The sequence below is a fragment of the Lycium barbarum genome, chromosome 4 (genome assembly GCF_019175385.1).
Source record: "Lycium barbarum isolate Lr01 chromosome 4, ASM1917538v2, whole genome shotgun sequence".
Lineage (NCBI taxonomy): Eukaryota > Viridiplantae > Streptophyta > Magnoliopsida > Solanales > Solanaceae > Lycium > Lycium barbarum.
The window spans coordinates 135,074,204-135,091,442 of NC_083340.1; the positions used below are offsets into that span (position 1 = coordinate 135,074,204).

At 34.2% G+C, this 17,239-nt stretch overlaps 3 protein-coding genes across 3 annotated transcripts; 1 reads left to right on the plus strand and 2 right to left on the minus strand.

Moving 5' to 3' along the window:
- The first annotated feature begins 2,958 nt into the window (after positions 1-2,958).
- LOC132638638 (uncharacterized) lies at positions 2,959-5,601 on the plus strand. The gene is made up of 6 exons (XM_060355450.1): positions 2,959-3,217; positions 3,317-3,449; positions 3,713-3,816; positions 3,968-4,139; positions 4,251-4,382; positions 4,689-5,601. The coding sequence occupies exons 1-6, from the start codon at positions 3,177-3,179 to the stop codon at positions 5,343-5,345; spliced, it is 1,239 nt and encodes a 412-aa protein (XP_060211433.1). The 5' UTR covers positions 2,959-3,176; the 3' UTR covers positions 5,346-5,601.
- Positions 5,602-9,179: 3,578 nt separating this feature from the next.
- Positions 9,180-10,474, minus strand: LOC132638639 (ethylene-responsive transcription factor ERF053-like). The gene has a single exon (XM_060355451.1). The coding sequence runs from the start codon at positions 10,386-10,388 to the stop codon at positions 9,279-9,281; it is 1,110 nt and encodes a 369-aa protein (XP_060211434.1). The 5' UTR covers positions 10,389-10,474; the 3' UTR covers positions 9,180-9,278.
- Positions 10,475-11,816: 1,342 nt separating this feature from the next.
- On the minus strand, positions 11,817-15,807 carry LOC132636596 (probable polyol transporter 4). Its single transcript, XM_060353538.1, has 3 exons — positions 15,396-15,807; positions 13,278-13,967; positions 11,817-12,848 (listed from the first exon to the last, which is right to left on the minus strand). The coding sequence occupies exons 1-3, from the start codon at positions 15,589-15,591 to the stop codon at positions 12,190-12,192; spliced, it is 1,545 nt and encodes a 514-aa protein (XP_060209521.1). The 5' UTR covers positions 15,592-15,807; the 3' UTR covers positions 11,817-12,189.
- Between the last annotated feature and the right edge of the window lie 1,432 nt (positions 15,808-17,239).

The following is a 17,239-nucleotide window of genomic DNA, read 5'->3' on the forward strand; positions in this document are numbered from 1 at the left end:
GGTTCAGCAAAAAAATTGGAGTTCTTTTTCCTGGACTAACTTCTCTTATTGTCCCAAGCCACTCCACTGTACCAGGCCATCATATTCTTTTCTCAAAGTTCTATTTCAAAAAAATTCAATGGAATTTTCTACGACTAGACAGACTTACTTTTCTCTATTTAAAAGTTAAATAACTTGCACAGAAACATTGCTGCTTAAGAATAAGTGGTTATGTCACTATGTTAGCAAGTTGCATGTTCTCCAAGTAATTTGTGTTCCATCTTCCTCAAACTTTGATTTAAAACAGCTTCTTAATTACTTCCTATCAAATGTCAAAATATCTTTGTCTCACTTCATTCATTAGGTTGCTGTTAAGTACAAATATATTCAGTATTCAGGTATCAATTATTAATATTGCTAATACGAAGTTTACATCATCCGGATACCTAAATATTACTTAAAGTGGTCGTTTGGTTTAAGGTATAACATGGGTTATGCCGGTACTAATTTTTATACCACGTTTGGTATAAGGTATAGATTTATCCCGGGATTATTTTATACCTTGTACCAAACGTGGTATAAAAATTAGTGCTGGAATAACTCAACTTATACCTTCTTAACCCACTTATACTGGTATTATTTTATACCATCTTTCAGATGGTATAAAATAATACCAACAGATGGTATAAATTAGTCCCGGGATTGTAATCCCGGGACTATTTTGACCTCAAACCAAACGACCACAAAGAGTATTGTATATACTGATGGTGTCAAAAATATTTACACGAGTGGATTACTCAAAAGTAATCCACTCGCAATTTGTATAACTTAAATTGTAGGTAACTTATTATAAATCACATTGATTGATAATTAATCTACAATAAGTAGTAAGTTATACACTCGCAATGTGTATAACTTAAATCCAAATGATAATTACAAATAACTGTATCCATAACAAAGTTAAAATATGAAATTAGTTATCTGAAAAATAAGACAAATAATCTGCTGTAAGAAATATCCTACGGATCAACGTATATAAAATAACATTCCCAAGAAACAAAAGCTAAAATGATGTCGTGTTGGAGCATAATTTAGGGATAATTATGATTACCATCACAGTAATCTGCATAAGAAATTTAATTAAGTACAAAGGTGAAGAGAATCTAACCTTTTGGTGCCACTGGTGACCATCATTATGCCTAGCTTTCAGCCCCACTTTCTTATCTCGCTTTCCCAGCATATATCCACTCTACTTCAGTTCGTTATCAGTTAGCCTCCAATCCATTGTACTACATGGATTTATCTTATACTCCCTCCGTCTTAATTTATGTGTCACTTTTCGCTTTTCGAAAGTTAATTTGACTAAATTTTAGAGTTAATTTGGATTAGATAAACTCAATATTTTAAGATTAAAATTTATATAATTAAAAACTACATGAAAAGTACTATATGTTGCAACTTTTCTCATATCAATTTGGTGAAAAAATATATATTGAAATGTTGGTTAAAGTTCATGCAGTTTGAATCTCGGGTAGCGAAAAATGCCACATAAATTGGGACGGAGGGAGTACTTTTGATAAATTATCTTTACATCATTAAATATATAGTTCCTTCTGAATGACGTATGTTTTAAAAATTACGATGTCAGTACACTAAAGCGAAAATATAAAGGCACGCTATTCATTATTTATAACTTTAATTTGGCTTTTCTTTTCTAAAAGGGTTTGAAAGTTGAACTGTTCCTTTAACCCCAACAGGACCATCCAAATAGTTGTATTTCCAGACAAGAAATCAGAGCGTGCGTTTCAAGGAAGTTCAGTAACAGACCTTCCAAATTTAAACCGGACATGAACAAATGATAACGAGATAATCATGCCGATACAATATATATTTAGGGGTCGTTTGGTAAGTAGTCGAAATTATCCCGGGATTATAATCTCGGGACTAATTTATCCCATCTATTAGGATTATTTTATACCATCTAAAAGATGGTATAAAATAATCTCAGTATAAGTGGGATAAGAAGGTATAAGCTGGGATATGTCAGCACTAATTTTTATACCATGTTTGGTCCTAGGATAAATTTATACCTTCTACCAAACATGATATAAAAATTAGTGTTGAGATATCTCAGCTTATACCTTCTACCAAACGACCCCTTAGAGATTATATGAAACAAACAATGCCCCACCATATTGAAAATAATTTAAATTTACCCTCCTTTCACATGTAGGACCCAATTGCGCTTAAACAGAAGAATAATTCGAAGATTAGTAAAGATATGAAGATAAAAAGGTAAGAGGTTTTATCAAAATCAAAAGTGCTTATAAATTGTGAAATGATCATGGTCGTCAATTTATGGCCAACCAAAAAGTTTTATAAGCTAGTTTGACCAGCTTATTAGCTTAGTCAAACACCTTGGTAGAAATTTTATCAAATTATTATTCCTTTTGGTTCAAAATGTCCGTTCCTTAAATTGAATTTAAACATTTGACGTTTTAAAAAAATAAAAATACTTAGTACGACCTTTTATCCAAAATTTACTCTTATTGTTTTAATTAATGGAATATGATATTAAGGGGAAATAGAGGATAACTTAGACAAGTACTCATATATATAATAATTAAACTTAAATGTCTTTTCCTATTGGGTGGCAAGTCTTTAAAGATAGATAATAGGAAAAGAATGGATCAGAATACGGTAAATAAAATGGCGCGAAGAAAGTAAAAGAAATTAACGAACGTGAGTGGAATTCATGGGCTAATGTTTATGTAACTTATTAGCATAGTGGACTAGAGCAGTTAAAAGCTGCTTCTCATATTTTTCGTTAATTTCACCTATATCCTAAACTAACCACCTAACATTATATAAAAACACGAACTTTATCACTGGTGGTTCAGTTCATATATTCTTCAGCCAAGAATATTTTCTTTCTTTTACTTTCTCTTCTAGGCTTTTAGCTGCTATAATCACTGAAAAGTAAAGATACAAGCAGTAGCCTCTCAACTTTATGCTCTTTACTCCTTTTCAATTTCCTTTTCACTTGCCATAATTCTCTAAGCATAGTTCACTCGCGTTGATCAATTTAAAAAGTTAGCGCTACCCTGTAAGGTATCTGTTGTGTCATACAGTTCTTGCATTCTAAAGAATTACTTATCAAGCCATCAACTTCTTTTTTATTTGGTACTTCTGCAGACATGTTTGATATACTTTTTAGGTGGAGAAAAGCTACTAAATGGTAAGCTCAATTTCCCTTTCTTCATCATTAATTTCCTCACAAAGAATTGAGTAAAATTAAGCTAATGTAATTACTGCATTTGTTGTTTTTCTGTGGCAGTAAGAATTTGATTAAAAGAGTTACGTGTCGGCTCAAGCTGTTGAAGAACAAGAGAAGTTGCATTGTTAAGCAGTTGAGAGATGACTTAGGGCAGCTACTCAGACATGGACATTATCAAATTGTCTTTGATAGGGTACGTACGAAGACTGTTTCCGGCGGATATTTCATCGAAAATTTCGTATTTCTACGGCATTCTGATTGAAATGTCCATCAAAAATTCACATTTTGTTTTGGTAGATATATGGATTCTTAACAGAAGTTACTAATGGTTTGCATAGATTTATAATTTTTTTTTTTTACTTCAAATTATTAACATATCCCCTACTAGCTTGTTGGATTTTTTTGTCCACATAACAGAATTGATGACTGTTCTATTGTCTTTTCTTATATTTTCAGGTTGAGCAGCTATTTATGGATGAAAATATGTTGGTAGTATATGACTTATTGGAGAACTTCTGTGAATTTATCCTTATTAACCTTCCATATATCCGCAGACACAAGTAAGGAATTAGTAATAGTTTTTATGCCTAATTAATTTGCATTATAGCAGGTTATTGATACTTTTATTATTGACCGTACTGTAGTTATCTTTTAGGTAATATGTATAAAAAGTTAAACGCATTAACTTTTGTCATCTGTTATTTGGTTTAGGGACTGTCCAAATGAAATCATTGAAGCAGTGTCGAGCCTCATATTTGCATCAGCAAGACTTGGTGATTTACCAGAGCTTCCGGTGATCAGGAAGCTCTTTGGCGAGCGTTATGGGAAGAAATTCGAAACATCTGCCCTTGAATTGCTTCCTGGGAATCTTGTGGATCATCAGGTTTGTCCATATTTTACAAAGTTTTTTTTTTGTTTTTGTTTTTGTGCAAACTATAGAGAGTTAATTATGGTTGTAACTTAATAGACTTTGTTATTATTTTTGAATATACAGGTAAAAGAGAACCTGTGCATAAAGTCTGTTTCAAATGAAGTGAAATACAGATTGGTGGATGAAATAGCAAGGAGTTGCTTTCGACAAGGACCTTTGCTTCTTGAATACAGAAATGAATCACAACAAGAGCAGGTAAAATATGTTATGCAGTCCATCAAAATGTGCATGAAAGGAGAAAGAACAGAGAAAGTAAAATAAAAGGCATATTCACACATCTTGCTTCTATGTATAATAGCTGTCCACCCAATCGCTTAAACTTAAAATTGGCGATAGATGTATAATATATGTATAGAATATGTATAACGTGTGTATAACCGCATTTAATCTATGTATACTAGCTAGGAAAAGTAAACAGTGAATCCGACCAACTAATTGTTGCAGAGATCTATTTTTATTATCACAAACATCATCCTGTTTCTTTATCTAATGAAACTGCAGGCAAATAAAACCATTCTTGATGCTCAAACTGATCACAAGAAGGATGGAAGAAAAGGATTGAATAATTCCAACATCGCGACAAAAGAAAATATTTTATCTACTGATTATTCATCAGCAATTGGGCACATTTGTTTAGATTCAGTGCACTATTTGAAGAATAATGAGCAGGAAAGGGTTTCAAATTCTGAGGAGATGATATGCTTGGGTGACATTGAGGAGTTTGAGTCTATTCTGAGCAAAGATTTGAATTTCCAAGATCAGAGGCTATTCATATTCAAAGAACCTCTCTTTCCCTTACTGTTAAAGATGGATAGTACTAATAGCAATATGGATATTATCCCCCTGCAAAAGACGAGAGTTATCGCTATAAAGGATGCAAGGGATCATTTGGAAAGTCAAGAATGTTGTTCTTTTACTTTCTCATCATCAGCAGCAATGACTGATTTAAGGCCAAGAAAAGAAAATCAGCACTCTTATTTGAGAACAACGACTATGCCACCTGAAAGGCCTAAAGATGACAACTTTATTCGGTCAAGTTCATTTCCAGTTCAAGAATCATCTCCGAAAAGATATGTCCATCCGAAGCTTCCAGATTATGATGAAATTGCAGCTAAGTTCAAGGCTCTCAAGAAAGAGAGACTGCAAAAGAAATGCTAGCAGAAAGGAATTAGAGTCATTCATAACAGTAGCATAACAAATAGAATGTGTGTTTGTATGTGTCTTTCCTTTTTAATTTTTGTTGTGGGGAGTTATACAGAATTCATTAGATTTATGCATTTCTCATTAACATTCTCCTTGAAGAGATTCCCTGAGTGAAAGAAGTAATACTTTGATAGGTATGTAGAAAGTATCAGGACCATGTCAAACTGATTTTTGCCTCTTTACCTTTTGGAACTATTTAGCAGATCATATTAAACTCTCTTCATTTCATTTTATATGATGGTGTTGAATAGAACTTGTAGTTTTATGGGTAAAACTTTAATCTGTGTTAGAGGAAGAAAAGGCTTTTTAAATGTGTGATACATGAGCATTATTTGATTAGTTCATGATTAGAGTATTAGCTAGTTTATATACTAGGAAAAAAGGGAAACTTAATTAAAGTACGATACATGTACTAGACTAGGTACATGTTAGATAATCTTTTTAAATACCTGGACGCTATGTATCTATATCCATTTTATGTGGGACAGTTGAGTACTGAGGTAAAGAAGAAACATTTCTTCCGCTTGTCTTCAAGAGAGTTTGAATAATTTAAGCCTGCTCCTCCTTCCCCAAATCTTCCATCATAATATGACATACCAAAAGAATTCCTATAATCTAGTGGTATGTAGCATGCTTTGTCATTCCTATAAAATCACGTTAGTATGAGTAAAATGACAAAGTTAAAATTAAAGAGTTTCTAAATAGTTGAATGTGTCAAATAAAATGAAATAAATACACAACCAAACTGGACTTTAGGAGAGCAAAACTTATGATATATGGGCAGGCAGGTAGCATATGCTGATGGACTGGGCCTAGCTAAAGCATCCAGAAGCCCAGAATGGGCATGTATTTGGGTGTTTCCTACTAAGTACATCCGGTAACTCTTCTGCTCGGTACTATGAATTCTTCATTTGGTTTGATGCACTTACATCGAACCAGTGTAACATGGAAAGAGTAGTTCGGTGCACTCTGTTCTTGCTACGCTCAGAATTTCGAGAAGAGTTGGACCGCATTGAAACGCAATTTTCCTTACATTTCTGCTAGAGGTTATTTTCACCACTCTAATCACATGGTGACAACGTTTGTCATTGTGTGAAGACTCCCTTCTCATTGTAACGTCGATGAAAGACTTCTGAAACATATCAAAAACACCATCACAACTAGTGCTTTTAAACATGACATGAAATTTCTATGGCTATAACAACATGTCGTTAAGGAAAAATGAAAAAAATTAAAGTTAAAATGTTTTCAGATAAAAGACAAGCGTCATTCTTTTATCTCACCGAAGGATTTGCATCGTATAATAATATATAATAAATGGAGGGAATAGAAAAATGATCCCAGAACTAATGTAAAGCTTGGTTGCTCTTAAGAAAAAGTAATTACCGCATAACTTATAATGTCGTATTTTGTTGGTGGAGTTAAATAATACACGTGTTATGAGAAATCTGTATATAATTTTTTTTACTTGATATAATATGGTATATAATTATGTATTAGCAGTGTAACTATCAACGAATTTAAAGATGAAAATGCCCTTAAACGTATGTAATACCTATATAACATTTCTTCATTCCTTCTAATACGAGATTATTCACTACAATAATTACATTATTAGCATTTAGTTGCCGTTTAAAATCCCTTCAATGTTAATCACCATATAAAATACTCTCTGCAACATATGATCCCTTAACTCTTTTACAAATTGTTATCAATTTATATAATCATATAGAGTACTTCAGATGTAAGAATATTCGTTAACATGTACTAGTAAAGACCCTAGGATTATGCATGATTGCTCAACTTCTAATATAAAAGTTTGTTCATTGGCAAAATACCACATCCTAGGAAAATGTCTTGCAGACATTTAGAAAGGACATTGCCATTAAACAATTGACATGGGAATTAATTTTCTATTCTATAGATCAAATTACAGCAGCCGCACCATGACGTAATGTTCATCATGCTTTAAGTTTAAGGTAGGACCATTAAACATTTAAACCTAATCATTAGCTATCTAACAACAATATTAAGATTTTTTCATCTTTTATTAGGAATTGACAATTTTTAAGCTTATCATTTTCCCATAAAAAAATAATGATGATCTCATGGGACGGCCAATGGCCCCACTTTTATCAAACCAAACTTCTTGTCAATATCAGACTGAGTTCTAGTTAGATTTAAAAAAGAAGAAAGGATATTAACCACGGAAAGCACGCTAATTATACAATTGACGATAACCTTTTGTTGTTAATCAAAGATGTTGTAGACTTTAGTAATATGTGACGAACAAAGGACGCAGTGGGATGGATAGCACCTCTTCATCTTTAATCGGAGGTTTTGAGTTTGAATTTTTCATATGGAAAAAATCCTGTTAGGTAGCACTTTCCTCTTAACTGGACCTTACGTGGCGTGAATCCGAATTAATTGAATTCTAATGCATGTGAATACCGGACACCGAATAATAAACTAAAAAACTAACACTTCAATTGTAGAATAAATATAATTGTTCTACGCGTAATAGTAATTGTTCTTGAAGACCAGAGGCGTATCTAGCCTATTAAGTGGGGGTTCAATTGAACCCCTAACTTTCGACACGGAGCAAAAATTTCGTTTTAGTAATTATTAAAACTGTAAGATATAGTAGATATGAACCCATAACTTTTAAAATATAAAGGGTTCAATACTAAATATCTTAAAATTGAACCCACAAGATTTAAATTCTGGATCCGCCTCTGTTGAAGACTACGAAACGAGCACTTCAATTGTCGTGTTTCCATTTTACGCGTAGTAGTACCTGTTCTTGAAAACTACAAACACTTCAATTGTAGAATAAAATATTAAATGAAGAGAGATTTTGATGTTTTAATTTTATATTTCTAAATTGATTGCATATTAATGAAAATGAATTATATCTTAAGACCAGAACAAAATAGTAAAAAAATCTCTCCCAACTTTTAAGAGATTTGTAAAAGAGAAACACGATAAATAATTTAAGATGAAAGAAGCATTTGTTTTGAACACATTAATGATACCACATAGTTAGTGACTTAAAGGTTGTTAACCGCGATGGCGCGAAATGGTAGTAGGTGTACCACAATTCAATTGGATTTGAAGTTTGAACATGCAAAATAAATCAAAACAGGATAACTTCTGAACTGATATTTTACAGAAAACAACACACAAATCTGAAAACAGTAAGAAGTACTCCATCAATAGTAGGATATCAAAAAAACATCTCCCAAACTAGAGAAGCTGAAAACATAATAAAACACACAACTAGATATATTAATGAAAGTACCACGTTGCAAGAAAGGCATAAAATATGCAGCCATTTTGCAGATGATGATTCTGGTGGAAGAAGGAAAATTAATAGAAAATCTAACATTTGGCAATCAATAAAAGGCTAAGGGGAAATAAATTGAAGAGTTAAAAGGCTCTCCAAAGAGTAAACACAGGTTGTTCCATGAAAAATCTGGTAACCAGTGAGAAAATAGATGAAACAGAGATGGAATGGTGAACTAATTTCACAGGCCTGACCAAAAATATGCAACCCGTGAAAGAAATCAAGAAGATGATCAAAATATTGATCGAAAGACGGATAATTAAAATGGGGTTGAGAAGAGAGAAGCTAGGAAGAACGATGGTGGGTAAATCATCAAATGACATATGAGCCTAACGCAAGTTCCTCTAGTGAATGAATGTATGAAAACATTGTGACGGATGATTCAGTGAACGTCTTGAAACTTAGTAACACAAGACAATTCATTGAATGGTCACAGGCTCTTGGCTAGGAGGGTAGGATGGCCGGGGGAATGTGATCATACCACTAACGTACTAGATCCCATTAAAGCTCCAAAGTTAAAGCGTGGTTGGACGAGAGTAGTACTAGAATTGGTAACCCCCAGGGAAGTGCTCGTATGGTCTAGTCTTTTCCGGTTGTTTAGCAGGACTAGAATTATAATGGACATTCCCAAAGTGCGAATCATCCCAAAAAGGACTTCCTGGACCCGAATCTTCTGGAATTGCATTAAACCAAGCCTCGAAATCAGATAGGAGTAATTGCGACGACGTATCAGAATTCTCCACATTCCCTTGAACTCCATCACCAGTTATAACCTCACTCGACCCGATTCCCGAGTCCTCTTCTAAATTCTCACCTTCAGGTTGTGGTTGATGGGAAATTTGCAATTCGGGGGTATTCCGTTTATGTTTATCAAGAAAAAGTTCAGGGAAATTGAGCTTAGCATCGTCTCCTCTCAACTTATACGCCTCGCGATCATAAGCCATGGCTGCATCTTCAGCTGTGTCAAAAGTTCCAAGCCAAAGACGAGTTCTTTTTCGAGGAAGACGAATTTCTGCTACCCATTTGCCCCAATGCCTCTGCCTCACTCCTCTGTAGAGTTTCGTCGTCAAATAAGGATGAAACAGAGCACCCCTGTTTTCCTGTCCCGATTTATTCACCGTCATCATACTCCCACTTGAACTTGCATTCAGTGTTTCATTCAAATGGCACAGCTGGTTCTGGAAAGTGCCGAATTGCCCTGTAATATTTTGTGGATATTGAGCTGAAAATGAGATCATTTGCTGATGTTCTTGATGCATGGGGCGAAACAGAGGCGTGTTATTTGATCTCATTTGATGTAAACTTTCCTTGGATTGCTGAGTTCCATCTAAGGCTAAAGGAAACACAACGCTAGACGAAGACGACGATAAAGATGGAGGAGAAAATGGAACAACAGAGTATGTGGGAGTATTATATGAAACAGAGGATGGAAAAACAGAGTATGTGGGAGTACTATATGAAACAGAGGATTGAAAAGAGTGTTGTTGGCTTTCAGGACTTTTTATCATCTTGAAAGGCCTGTTAGACATGGAAGTTTCTTGAGAAACTGGCCACCATTGTTGCCTTTCAAAGTTCTTGTCTTTATCAATTTGCCAGTGTATTTCTTCTTCTATGGGATTCTTTGATTTGCTACTATGCTTGGATGCAGCCATGGTCACTTCTAACTGCAAAAGGTCTCATTAAAATTAAGTGAATGAGCCAATTGTTGGGAGAATTTGAGATGGATTACTGAACCATTTGATGAAGGAAGTAAGATTAGATGACATGGAAAAGCTAAAAAGAATAATTAAAAGAAAGAATTGACACACAACTGATAATTTGGTTGAAAAAACTGAAGTTAGATTCTGAGTTTCATTAGCCACACCTGAAGAAAACAGAGCAAAGAAAAGCTTATTATATACTCAAGTAACCCATCCCAAATCCTTGGAGTGAGATATTTTTAGAGTCCATTTCACATTGCTTTCACTTAGAGTTGGCAATATGATCAGCTTGGCCCAGCCCAATCCAGCCCGCGGGCTTTGGAATTTTATTTACGCATTAAAAAGGGGTTAAACTTTGAATAATAATTTATTTGATCAAGCTTATAAAATCAGCTTATTTCAAAAAGTGTTTTACAAAAAAATACTTTTGGCGAAAAACAGTTTCTGTTCGGCCAATTAATTAAAAAAACACATTTGATCAGCAATTAGTATTTAGCTAAGCTTTTAAAAAGTGCTTTTGCGCAAAAACTATTTTTTTTTAGCTTCTGAAAAACTGTTTCTGCAACTTTTCAGAAGCACTTATTTTCTCCCAAAAACTTGGCCAAACACCTCACTTTTTTAAAATAAGCACATTTGGGAAAAAAAAAAAAAAAAGCTAAGTCAAACAATCTAAGTTTGAAACACTAGATAAAACTTAATTAGGGGTCAAAAAAGTGGAATTTGCCATTAGCCGTCCAAATGAATCGTCCAGTCCTGACTATTCAGCCTTCATCTTAACTCCAACACCTCTTGTCAAATGGGAAGGATGCAATATCCAACTTGCCAACTAAGAAATGATGTTGCACAATAGAGAGAAGCTTTGTCGTAATATCAGCTAGTTAAGAAGCACTAAGTCATATGTTGCAAGTCAACCAAACAATCCCCAACTTTGTCTCGGACAAATTAACAAGTAATATTGATGTGTACTTTGGTGTGCTCGTGAAAAACTGGATTCTTCACAATGTGCTAGTACCTGATTATCAGAAAACACATGCACATAATAAACTTGTTTTATGTGACCAAAAGGCCTGTAGGACTGTAAGTATTGGTCAAGAAGCTTGTTTCAAACCATAAAATGAATTTCCGACTTGCATGGTCATGACTTATTGATCATGATTATTAATAGATTGAGCTAATCGAAGTTTCTGAACTGATTTTATTGTTTATCTTCTTGTTTCCTATGTCATTGGTTGAGGAATGTGTATAGAGCTTTGCAACAACAACATACCCGGTGTAATCCCACAAGTGGGGTACGGGGAGGGTAGGATGGACACAGACTTTCTCCCTACCAGTGTATATAGAGCTTTGCAAATCCAAATATTTGGCTCCAAGAAAATCAAAGAACAGAATGATGCTGTAGTTAACATAAATCATTTGCATACAAAGTTCTGTGAAGTTTGCAGCCAAAGAAGTAACCCTCATTTCATTTAATCAATAAAACAATAGATACTCTGAAATATGTTCAACATGTGTCTGCTACATGTGATTCTTTTGATAAATAAGAATTACATATCCTATCTCAGGCATCAATTTTTATGTCTGTCTCGTTATAAGTAAGATGTATCCTGCGATCCCCGCTTCTCCCCAATGCCCCAAAGGAGAAAATTGTAGTGGCATTTGCATATGGCCATATCAAATAGCCTCTCCAAAACTTCACTAAATGAATAATGAGTCAATCAGTGTATTTAACATGTCATCAACAAGGACTTTTGTTTCACTTCTGCACTAGATGTTCAACATCTCCAAGTTGTACTTCACCTCCTCGAAATCCATATTCATCCTGAAATAACAACTCGATCTGCTCCAACGATTTGCCTTTTGTTTCTGGAACATATTTATAGACAAATGCAATTGATAATACAGAGATTACTGAGAAGATTAGGAAGGTTCCACCAACAGTAATTGCACGCGAAACTGAGAGAAAAGACATCGCAATCAACCCACTGCACATTCTATTACCTACTGCCCCCAGTCCTGATGCTTGAGCACGAACCCTTAAGGGAAAGATTTCGGACGTTAAAACCCAACAGACTGGACCGATCCCCACTGAGAAGAATGCTACGTTCCCACAAACAAATAGTATGGCTAGCGCAATGCTAATTGATCCTTCTTTCATTAAAATGAGAGTGATCCCCATGCCAAACAAACATGTAGTCATACCGATCGTGCTCACATAGAGCAACGGCTTTCTCCCGACTTTGTCGATGAGAATGATTGCTATTAGTATAAATGCTGTTTTGCTGACTCCCACAGCAACCGTAGCAGCCAGAAGTTTTGATTCATCCTCAATACCAGCTGCTTTGAAAATTGCTGGACTGTAGTAAACAGTGGCATCAATTCCAGTGATCTGTTGGAAACATTGAATTCCAATACCTGTGATTAGGGGTGACAGAATTAGCCATGAAAACATAACCCGCTCAAGTTTGGGCTAGTCATTGACCCGCCCATTTATTAGCTCAACTCATTTCAACCCATCAAAAACTTGTGATGATATATCCCAAATTGACTCATGAGAAATCTTGTCAAAATAGTTTTAAAAAAAAAAATCTTGTCAACATATTTTCAGAAAGACATTTTCTTTTTGATATGTTATACATAGCCATAATAACGAAAAAATAATAGTTTTATTAGGTAATACAAAAACATAAAAGAACAAATAAAGAAATTAAAACTTAGTAAGAATCGGGCAGGTTGGGTTATGACCAGCATTTTTAGCCCATTTCAGCCCAAGTAGTTTTTATTAACTCAGGCCATTTTGACCCGCCCAAATTCAGCCCAACCCGCCCATTTGACACCCCCTACCTGTGATCAGCATCCTGCGTAGGGCAGGAGAGGGGCTCAACAATTCACGCCACACGGGTTTCTCTGTGTTTGATGTTCCAGCAGCGAGTTGTATCTCGGCTAGTCTCTCCTCAACTTCCGACTCATTTTCATTTGTTTTCATTAGAACCGATCTTGCGTCTTCTACTCGGTTCTGCAAGACCAGCCACCTTGGTGACTCGGGGATGATGAAGAGAGCAACTCCAATAAAGACTGAAGGAAGAATTCCAACAGCAAGCATTATCCGCCAGCTTATATGTGCTGAAAGACCGGAGAATGCATAATTAGATACATAACCGAGTAAAATTCCTAGATTTATGAAAATCTCGGGAAATGATGTGAGCGAGCCTCTAGAAATTGTTGGCGATATCTCAGCTATATAGACGGGTGCAATCATGACACCAAAGCCTATGCCAACTCCAGCTAAAATCCTTCCAACCATTAATATTTCGAAGGAAGGAGCAAAAGTCATTACAGCGGCACCTATTTGAAATATAACAGCAGCTAACCCCATCGTCCACTTTCTACCAATTGCATCTGATGTTCTTCCACCAGCTAAGCTACCTAAAAGTGAAACTATGCTCAAAACACCAACAAGAACTTCTTGTTGAACTTCTGTTATTTTCAGATCTTCTTGAATGAATAAGATTGCTCCACTCATGACACCTACATCTGCAAATCAAGAACATAAGGCATTGAAATCAAGCCAAAGTTAAAGTAGGTAGTTCATGTTCAAAAAGCATTATAACGCATATCCCTAAGTACTACGCGCAATTTGTTAGGGAGATTAGCATTTTCACTCTTTATTTTGTATCCCACTAGATAAAGTAGGTTACTCTTTCCACTAATAACGAACTCGAACTTGCAGAAACTGGACTATTAGGTAAACATTTTTCTGGATTAAATGCAAAAAAAGTAAAGAATACATTATTATGTAATAGAAGCTCCATTCACATGTTCTTCTCCTTGCTGCATTGTTCTAGAGAAGATTATGTTGTTGCTGATGAACTGCTCAACGTTGCTTCACAAAGTGTATAGGATATTCATGTATCCAGGGAAGTTGATCCGCCTAGAAAGCTGTGGATTTTATTTAGTCATGATAGGACTTCATTCCCTAGTCTAAGAGTTTCTAATGATTCATTTATTTATTGAGGAAATTCTCTTTTTCTTGCTTCTAGAAGATCATTCTTTTGCATGGTAAAGGAGGGAGTCTCTTCCTTGCTATTACAGTTTTCGGTGTAAGGATATTAATTAGGTGGTGGAACTAAGTAGTGTCAAGGGGGTTCAACTGAACCCTCTTCATGGGGAAATTACATTGTGCGAATAGAGGAAAAATGATCTTTTTTTGGTTATATGTGAGCTGTTGAATCCCCTTGACATGGAGAAAAATTCAAGTATAGTAAAAGGGTGTTCAAAATTGCTTTACGTCATATGTTCAAATTACAACTGTGACATTCTAGAAATTTTGGAATTCCTTTAAATAAGTTTCTGGTTCCGCCCAAGCTATAATCCATTCCAAATATGTAATCAGATATTTCAGATCAATAAAATATCATCCCTAGAACTCCAAGATTGGAACTATGTTGTTATAAAAAAATTATCAATTCCCTGCCAAAGGATTTTAGGCTTCAAACTTGAATCACATACATTTTTTCCAGAGACAAGCATTCACACTTGCTAGTTTGCTGCTTCAATTATCACCACTACTCTAGAAAAATACAGCCAGACTCTCTATAACAACATTTCACTGTAACATCAATGTTTTCTGCGGAATTGATCTTTCTTGTTATGTTATATTATATGTTTTCTATGACAACATTTCTCTATAGCAGCTAAAAAACTATAGGAACAAACGACGCTGTTACAGAGAGGTTTGACTGTAACAGTCCTCCTCAAAATTAGTACAAACTAGTCCAGCAAAAGTCACAACTCAAAACACAAGGTAGAGTAATGTACATAAATCTTGAATAAAGTCAACGGTTAGGAATTAGAAAAGCTAACATCAAGTTTCAATCACATACTTGCTTAATAAGAAATACTAATACTTTGATTCTCAATTTATGGATAAAATGCAGACATGTCAAATTATACAAGATTTACCATAGCCAAGGAGAACATTGTTGAGAGAAGCAAAAACAGCACAACCAAAAACATATTTTCTAGTACTCTTCTGTGAAGGATCATCATCTTCAGCATATTCAGAATCCATCCTCTTATACTTGTTCTTGCTTCCCAGTGGAAAATCAGACAAAACCATCTCACCATGTCCATTTTCTTGGACACCTGCCATACCCATCTACCTAATTTGATCCAACAATCCAATCTTTAACTGAAAAAACTGAAACTTTCAAAGTACTTTAACAGCAAGAATGGATTTTTGGGTATTGGTTTTCAGTTACAACATCAAGATCTGGAAGACAATGAGAAAGAATTAAAATATAAGGAAACTAAACAAGTGGGGCAATTTTATTCAGTCTTTTTGAGTCATATAAGTACATCACACGGCCTTGAACTCTGACTTTTTAAATTAAAGAATGTGGAGCTTTCAGAGGTACAGCTGTATGTACTTGACAAATTTGCAGTCTACTAAAAACTCTTAACGTTGTTTTTTTCAGTACATTTTATGTTTGTATATCAATTTTAGTCGCTTAATCAATGGGAGTTTCTTCTAAGGTAATATCGTTGTGTCAAATGTTTTCATTGTTTGGTGTAAAACCACTATTTCAGTTAATTATTCATTTATTAGCAAAGCAATAAAATTTTGTAATTACAGTTTAATGAATATTTAAGATGTACTTTTCCTTTTATATATGTATTTTAATCTAAAAAATTTGGTCTTTCCTTTCTTTTTCTTTCCCATTTCCCCACGTGCTCCTTTCCTATTTTAACATTCTTCTTCTGGTCTAGTTGTGTCTATTTAGAGAGCTGTTGGGTAAATTTATAATCACTTTTAGCATTGTTTACGCGTTTGTTAAACAGTAAGTCAAAACTAATCAAAACTCATGACTTATGATTTACAACTTATAAGCACATTTTGGTTGTACCAAAATTTTTATTTTGATTGGGCACAAAATTTAAGAAATAAAAGAATATTTTTTAAACTTGTGATCTAAAACAAATCATATAAATTTGGATGACTAGAAATCATTTTATTAAGGGTAAAAAAATAAATTTAAAGTTGAATTGTTACTAAATATAGAAAGGTGACTGACAAAAAAGAAAAAAGTGTTACGTAAATTGGGACGGAGGGAGTATTTATTATTTTGTCTATATTAGGAGAGGAATCCTAATAAGGGATTTAAAAAAATGTAAATATGCACAATTAAGCGAATTATTGCTTGTTTGGCTAAGCTTATTTTTCTTCAAAAGTACTTATTTTTTTCAATAAGTGTTTTTATTAAAAAAAAAAAAAGTGAAGTGTTTGGCCAAGCTTTTAGGAGAAAATAAGTGCTTATGGAGAGTAGCAAAAACAGTTTTTCAGAAGCTAAAAAAAAATGCTTCCGCCCAAAAGCACTCTTGAAAAAAATACACTTAGAAACACTTTTTAAAAGTTTGGCCAAACACAAATTGCTGCTCAAAAGTGCTTTTTTAAATTAATTGACCAACACACAAACTATTTTTCGCCAAAAGTATTTTTTTTATAAGCACTTTTCAAAATGAGCTAATTTTAGAAGCTTGACCAAACAGACTATTAGTTCTGACACTATGACCCTGTTTAGATTGGCTTATTTTAAGTTTTTTTTAACCAAAATAGCTTTTAAACACTTTATATCTAACGTAACGAAATAAACCCTTTACCAAAACATAACCCCTTACTCCATTTTCATTGTGTTTCAAATGTTGGTCCTGTTCCATAGAATGATTTTTTTTTTCATCAACAGTTCTTTTATCAAAATACATTGTCGGCTTATTATCATCTTCAATACTTATATTCAAATACATGA

Bases quoted from the DNA above. Each gene is read 5' to 3' on its own strand.
- LOC132638638 (XM_060355450.1), top strand. From the start codon at position 3,177: ATGTTTGATATACTTTTTAGGTGGAGAAAAGCTACTAAATG. The intron at 3,817-3,967 runs GTAAGGAATTAG...TATTTGGTTTAG, and splicing joins CCATATATCCGCAGACACAA to GGACTGTCCAAATGAAATCA. The intron at 4,383-4,688 runs GTAAAATATGTT...ATGAAACTGCAG, and splicing joins ATGAATCACAACAAGAGCAG to GCAAATAAAACCATTCTTGA.
- LOC132638639 (XM_060355451.1), bottom strand. From the start codon at position 10,388: ATGGCTGCATCCAAGCATAGTAGCAAATCAAAGAATCCCATAGAAGAA.
- LOC132636596 (XM_060353538.1), bottom strand. From the start codon at position 15,591: ATGGGTATGGCAGGTGTCCAAGAAAATGGACATGGTGAGATGGTTTTG. The intron at 13,968-15,395 runs GTAAATCTTGTA...CTTGATTTGCAG, and splicing joins CAATGTTCTCCTTGGCTATG to ATGTAGGTGTCATGAGTGGA. The intron at 12,849-13,277 runs GTAGGGGGTGTC...CCCTAATCACAG, and splicing joins ACGCAGGATGCTGATCACAG to GTATTGGAATTCAATGTTTC.